General features: G+C 26.5%; 4 protein-coding genes across 4 annotated transcripts in view; all 4 read right to left on the reverse strand.

Annotated features, from left to right (window-relative positions):
- LOC100163575 (insulin-degrading enzyme-like) overlaps positions 1–2,148 on the reverse strand; it is a 5,536-nt gene extending 3,388 nt beyond the window's left edge. The window contains exons 1-3 of the mRNA XM_029487171.1: positions 1,870–2,148; positions 1,623–1,734; positions 552–709 (exon numbers count right to left, since the gene is read on the reverse strand). Coding sequence (XP_029343031.1) covers positions 552–709; positions 1,623–1,734; positions 1,870–1,911 — 312 coding nt within the window. The 5' untranslated portion in view covers positions 1,912–2,148. The remainder of the gene's footprint in view (positions 1–551; positions 710–1,622; positions 1,735–1,869) is intronic.
- LOC115033136 (insulin-degrading enzyme-like) lies at positions 2,051–2,544 on the reverse strand. The gene is made up of 3 exons (XM_029485193.1): positions 2,396–2,544; positions 2,220–2,330; positions 2,051–2,125 (listed from the first exon to the last, which is right to left on the reverse strand). The coding sequence occupies exons 1-3, from the start codon at positions 2,501–2,503 to the stop codon at positions 2,051–2,053; spliced, it is 294 nt and encodes a 97-aa protein (XP_029341053.1). The 5' UTR covers positions 2,504–2,544.
- Positions 2,545–2,951: 407 nt separating this feature from the next.
- LOC115033313 (insulin-degrading enzyme-like) lies at positions 2,952–4,266 on the reverse strand. The gene is made up of 5 exons (XM_029485638.1): positions 4,054–4,266; positions 3,877–3,980; positions 3,410–3,512; positions 3,224–3,319; positions 2,952–3,132 (listed from the first exon to the last, which is right to left on the reverse strand). Exons 1-5 carry the CDS (start codon positions 4,180–4,182, stop codon positions 3,019–3,021), a joined length of 546 nt encoding a protein of 181 aa, XP_029341498.1. The 5' UTR covers positions 4,183–4,266; the 3' UTR covers positions 2,952–3,018.
- The window catches only part of LOC115033137 (insulin-degrading enzyme-like), a 6,707-nt gene continuing 3,627 nt past the window's right edge, over positions 4,145–7,224 (reverse strand). The window contains exons 4-6 of the mRNA XM_029485194.1: positions 4,842–4,964; positions 4,555–4,757; positions 4,145–4,483 (exon numbers count right to left, since the gene is read on the reverse strand). Of these exons, the coding sequence (XP_029341054.1) occupies positions 4,238–4,483; positions 4,555–4,757; positions 4,842–4,964 (572 nt within the window). The 3' untranslated portion in view covers positions 4,145–4,237. The remainder of the gene's footprint in view (positions 4,484–4,554; positions 4,758–4,841; positions 4,965–7,224) is intronic.

Here is a 7,224-nt window from a genome sequence, read left to right on the forward strand (position 1 = left end):
CCCCCCCCCCATGGCCACTCCCCAAAATTAAGCCCTGGATCCGTCACTGAATTATAATTCTTTTAAAATTTCGTAATGTTTATGCTTTTCAAGCTTGAATAACTTTTTTGTATAAGTAATATCGATCACGTTAAATAATTTGTACAAAGTCAAACTTTTCCTCGTGTCACAGTATAATAAATTGTACTAATTATTATTTAAATCTATTTTTTTATGTAAAATTGTAATAAGGTACACAACGACTAACAGTGGCACTATGGTGACCACTTGTAAGTTACTTGAAATATTCACATATATAGACATATATTATATAACCTTTGTTAAATTATATAGGTATTAAATGTATTATATAACATTATTTAAATTTTGACTATCAAATTGTTTATAAAAACCCTTTACATATCTAGTGTGGCATCTTATGATCTTCTTATAGGTTCTTACTGTACCAGTACATTGTGTATCCATTGATTAAAGTAGGTAGGTATATAGTTTTATTTGTTTTATTACATACGTTGTATTACTATTGTTATAAATCAAAATCTCTTTTTTACCTGTGTACGTAAAATGTTATAGCACGACTCTTCGATGATTTGCTTAAACAATCTGACTACCATGTTATTCTTCGTACTCTGAATACCGCATTGCAGATTAACGTAAACACACGAATTGCTGTGAAAATAGTTCACACGTTCATACAACAAGCTCTCACCTGAAATATTATAGTAAGAAATCAAAATACACAGAATACCATAATATTATTAAAGATATGTAATGTAAGGTCTTGGTTTTATATAGGTATCTACAGTAAAAACTATGAAATGTGTTAGTAACATGTATTTATAATTTAAGTAAGTAAAACCAAAATTAACCAAAAATATTTATTCTGAAAAGATTTCGTAAAAATAACATATTTTATTAGAAAAAAAATATCATTAAAATGCAGGAAAATACTGATACGATAAATTCAAATATGAATAATCACTAATCAACATTCATCACTAACTACAAACTTTTTATTTTTCTTCTTTAAGTATTTTATTTTAAAAGTTTAAAAATAAAAATTGTATATAGGGCAGTCACCAGTCACATAATACCTATAGGTTCGTTCACTGTGTTTAAAATTTAAAGGCAAGACATTGTTAACGTCTATCATTTTCGTTATGATATCTATTATTTATCGAAGTATTGACTCTCAGGTCATAGTTTTATATTGTTCTTATCGAATTTTGTCATTACTAAAATACATAGGCACATGATTAAACCCAAATAAAGTATAATATAATATATGTTTAGAGTTTAGACACTTAAACAATTTACTGGTAATATTACATTATTTATTGATCCCTACAATTAGGTTTAAACTGTAATATTATTACCTATAGTTATAATGATTATAACTATTATCATAATTAATATGAACGTATAATAAAAATAATGACTAGTCATTTAGATATTAAAGATGAAAATAAAACATTGTTATAAAATGTGCTAAAAACGAAATTAGTAAAAATATATGCCTAAAAATAAACATTAATCAATAGCAATTTGAGTTAGGTACTAAAGAATAAAGAATACATATTTGTATATTGCTGAGTTAAGAATTGATAAAAACTGTTATTAACCATCGTCCATTTCGACTTCTCTGGATCTGATCATTTCTTGTGGCAATAATGGGCGAAATCCTACACGTGTCAAACATATTCTCTTCAATTCATAGATAAGGATTGATGCCATCTAAAATAAATAAATCATAATAAATTAATACATCAACTAATAAAATAAATTTTATAGTAGATATGATATAAGTTTTAGTTACCCTATATATTTTGTAAATCACAATATTATAAATTATAAGAGGTATGGGCTTACTTGTTTGTCTACGTTACCGTACAACATTGCTTCAATAAACATGTGCGATAAGAACTTATCGATAAAGTGCCGAACATCGTTGGCGTTAATATCTAGGTTAATTAAGTTTTATGAATTATTCAACAGCTCCAATTTAAGAAATAATGTTGTTGTGTACTTACTGCCAATAAATCTTAATAATTCAAAAGGACTCCATGCGACTTCTGACAGAATCAGAGAACTGTACCGCATTGCACTGAGATACGGTTGTTCCATCCTAATAATATTATTCAATTCTCGTATTTTCTATAAATAAATAATTTTTAATCAAGGTATTTAAACCACACGTTATTCCAAATTAATTAATTTACTTTTTCTTTAATAATTTCAAGACGTCTTGGATCGATCTTGAACGCCAACAGTTTTTCAATTGTTCTTTTTACTAAATGATGCATCTTGTCATTGAAACCATCGAATTTAATCTAGGTAAAAATGTATTATTTGAAAATTATAAAATTAATATATTTTCAACTCTCTATAATATTACGTTAAATCCAAAAATTCTTGATTTCATTTTTGATTGAAGTACAGCTCTATTTGCAACGCACGTGTGTTGAGACAAATCTTCATTAAATAGTCTCACAAAAATATCCATAATATTACAATTTAATGGATCAATCGCAACGAAAGGACTACATGAAAAATCCAATAATTTATCAATAAGTTAAAATTATTCAAAGAAATGTATACAGTAATAAATATCAAAATCCAAAAGTAAAACGCCAATAAATGAAATAAAAATAAAAATAGTATAATTGTATATGGAAAACAAATGTTATAGATTTTGTTTTTTTTTTTTTTTTGTATGGAGGGAGGACTTTTTAAATTAAGTATTTTATGAGATTAACGAGTAGGTATCTAAAATTACATAGTTTATATTTAGTTGAAAATCGTAGCATTTTTTTTACTGCTTTATGTGTAAATACACAAAATATAAAAAAAAAACACACACAATTATTAACATTTTTTGAATTGCAGGAATTGTATGATTAACGATTTTCAAATAAAACTTTACTTAGATTTATTGATAAACTGTGTGTGTGTGTGTGTGTGTGTGTGTGTGTGTATATGTTATCATTTTTAATATTATTCAAAACATAAAGGTGTTCTTTACCTGTAAAATTCTACTGAAATATATGCTTTGGGAAGTCTGAAAACTGTATCTGTGTTTAACCAACATCTTATAATCGAAGAACTATAAAATATTTGTGGGATTTCGGATTTCTGTAATATAAAAAAAAAAACGTTATAATCAAAAAAAAAAAAGTTATAATTAATAATACATTGCGTAATATTATAAAAAATATAGCATTACGTTATGTCCAATTGGCACTATGGAAAAAGTATTAGCTATGTAGTCGTTCCTTGATGGTATTTTAAGTTCTTCGCTAACTTCAGCATTACGCCAGTTCTGAAAAAAATAGAGTAGAGTAATAATATTGTATCTAAATCGTAAATGTAAATCATAAGTTCAATAATTTGTTACAAAAAATACATTTACATTAAGAGTTTTTTCTGGTATTTTAAGTACAGAATACGGTGTCCCGTAGTATGGGTCTACTGCATTAGTCTGGTTTTGATATGTTTGGGAAACAACTGTGATTCTGAAAAAAGTATTACATCATTTAAATACAAAATTATTAATAATTATTTTATTAAAACGTGTGCGAATTTGGAGATCACACAATTCTAGGTAGTATTGTGAAATAAATCATTTCCCCCCACACTAATATAGTGGCAACTGTCAACATCATATTCATATTGGTTTTAAATTAAATTGTTCTATTTATGTTTTTCTCTCTGTTATTGTAATAGGTAGTTATAAAAAATTATAACTGCGTATAACAACAGTTCTAATGTTACATGAAACAATTATAACAATTATAATTTGCCGATTTGGTGGGTACCAATCTACTACGAAGATACCCTTCATACCCATCAAGTATCAACTATAATTCTCATTCATACCTCATATTATCTGGTGTAAAATAATTCATAAGTTCTGTTATTAATTCTGGTTTCCATTCTTCGATTAAATGTTCAGCTATCAAAACATCTCTTATTTTATATCTCTAAACATAACGAATAAAGAATTAAATAATAAGTATTTGGATCACATTATATTGAAGTAAAAACATGACTCACTATCATCCGAGGAGTAAGTGTACATACATAAGGTAATGGCGATTCTTTATCTTTAAAATAGAATTCTATTGCTTTAATAACTTTAGTTTCTTCGTGGAACCATGGTACAGGGCCATTTTGTTTTAACATAATCACATACTACACCGAATTAATTATGTAAAATGTGTATGTAAAATATACAAACTTAAACTTGAATCAATTTAATTAAATTGATTAAAAATAACATTACCTGAAATATTAATTTGACTATGTCATCGACATGATCCAATCCAACTTCTGTTAATTCAACGTAAATCTCATAATACTCAATGCCTCTAGCTTCGACTATGTTATTGGCCAACATTCCGGTAGACCATCCCTTTTTCATTAGGACAGCTGAAATACTAGTTGGACCCTTGTCACCAAATAGCGCGTTCAAATAATCAATAGGCTAATATTATCATTAAAACAAAATATGCTAAGATCAACACTGTTATTATAGTTTAACAAAAACATGTTTACCATGGTCTTATAGTATGGTTGCTGATCTTTAAGAAGAAAGTTAACAATTAGTTGTCTGATATCTTTTACTGGAACTACAATGGTTTTAGTTGCAAGCTGTTCTTTTTTATAAATTGGGTCAGTCCATGTCGGCAAATTTATATTTTTATTTTTGATATGTTTAAATAATGATACAACCATATATTCTAACGTGTTTAAATCCTCTATAAAAATAATGAAAAAAAATAATAAAATTTAAATCACATGACGATAAAAAAAATCATTTAATTAATGACATTAGGAAGTACCTTTTCCGAGTACAGCTAGATTCATTAAATTTGAAGAATACCATTTTGAATGAAACTCCAATAGTTTATGACTAATTTTCTTTTTCTTTTTCTTTGGGATATCCCACAATGTCTGCTTTGTACCTAAACACACACATAGTATGTATTTTTTGTCTATAATAATAAATTGGTAGGTTGGCAGTACCAATAATATTTTATTTAATACCTATACCTAATAAATTTCATAAAATAATCAATTACCTCATGTTATTTATTTATTTAACCTAACAACTTGTTTTTAACAAATACAATAAATTGAGCTTTATTAACATTTTTATAAAAACTAATTTAAATAAAAATAAAGAATAAAAAAAGACTATAATAGAAATATTATGTCTTAAATAAATTTTTTTTTATTATTAATTAACCCGCGGTAACTGAGGCCATTAGGTGGTTTTTTACCGTGGTGGAGGGTACTGTAAGGCCCATTTCTCAGCATAACGACGTACCTCGCGGCGTAACTGTGAAATGGGCCTTAATCCGCTCGGCCCCTCCCCCCTCCCACCCAAATACATTATATAGTATGGGTAGGTAATTACTAATTAGGTATATAAGTAAATTCCACGTGTTTGGTTTTCTGTAAATGTACCTATAAACCATGGACTAATATATAAATCTTATTCTACTGTGCATGCATACTTTATGATACATTTTGAGCTCCTCAAATCACATCTACATTAAAATTGTTACTTCGGGAAGTAATGTAAAATACTAATACCCCAATTCATCACCAGATGTCCAGATAATGTAAGTACTAAGGGAGTAATGTAACATTTTCTGAACGGGTGATAAGACTTCGTATTGAGTCTGTACATCTTAGTTCACGGTATAAACTATAAATTTGAATTTTTGTTAGGTAACAGGTAAATAGAACGCTGAAAAAGTTTTTGGAGATAACCCCTGGAAAAATACATTAACATTTCTAGGTGGGTATAATAATAAAATATAATAAATTCATAAAAATAATACTATTTTCATAAATATATAGATATTTTTTCAATTAGGGTTTTTTAATCTAAAATAAAACTAGTGATAAAAATATTGTTAAAATAAAATAATAACATAGGTAGTGTTTGAAGTGTGAAATATTTCACAAAAACGTGAAACATTGAAATTTTTCTTAACACGAATATAAAAACACAATTTATTTATTTTTTTAACACAATTTTCAGTGTTCTAAATTCTAATGTAAAAATTCAGTAAGTATACAATATATACATGTATAGGTACCAGGGTTTAAATCAACAATAATAATACCGTTTACCGTTATATGGATATTAAACGTTATGATCGAATGACTGTTCGTTTAATATTATATAGAATTCAAACGTTATTCAATTTATGCGTTTAAACGTCATAAAAATTTAAACGTTATTCAACTTAAGCGTTTAAACATTTAAAAAATTTAAATGTTATGAAGCGTTTAGCGTTATCTGATGGATATAGCTTGTTTCCTACACAAAACAGAGTGAATGAAAAAATATAATATTACAAAAAATAACCATAATATATTATATGTTACTGATAGTTTTAATTTATAAATATTTTTTTTTTTCAGACAATTATATTTCAATCGTTTATTGTTTCTGTTTCGTTAACTGTTATCCGTTTTCAATCGTTTATCGTTTACTGGTACGTTAACTGTTATTTGTTTCAATCGCTTATCGTCTACCAATATGTTATTCCTTATCGATTTCAATCGTTTTTTGAATTGTTTAACGTTATACTCAAAAAGTTATAAAAACGTTTTGAAGTCCCGATGTATACTATTGTATACCTACTTGTATCATTTAAACATTAAAATACTTAAACATTTTAAATACCATTTTGAATGGATAATACCAAAGGTTAGGTATACATTTAGGTACCACACAATTATGATGGTGATTTATGACAATTATATGTAAACATAAAACTTATTTAAAAATAAAACAAAATTTATTAAAATACTGAAATATTTTACACATTTCATGAAATTTCAAACACTAAACATAGGTAGGTACAAAATATATTCTTATACAGTTTAAAAATGAACAACAGCCAGGTTACCACGTATAAGTACGTAAGACGTAACTGAGTAACTGTTATTTTATCAAAAATAAGTATTGTACATAATAAAATTGTTGTCTCCTTACGCACATATTTTATTAATAACTTTTATCATATACCTACGTAATCATGATTATTTACCTCTAAAATAACGTTTACTAAATCGTAACTGCACAATATTGACTATTGTGCTTTCATCCGTCAGCATCAAGTATATTAACAAAAATAATATTACATAAACTCGGGTATGTAATAAGTTATTTTTTAACTAAAAAATGTTGTGTGCATATTAAGT

This window comes from Acyrthosiphon pisum, chromosome X (assembly GCF_005508785.2).
Source record: "Acyrthosiphon pisum isolate AL4f chromosome X, pea_aphid_22Mar2018_4r6ur, whole genome shotgun sequence".
In the NCBI taxonomy this organism is placed as follows: domain Eukaryota; kingdom Metazoa; phylum Arthropoda; class Insecta; order Hemiptera; family Aphididae; genus Acyrthosiphon; species Acyrthosiphon pisum.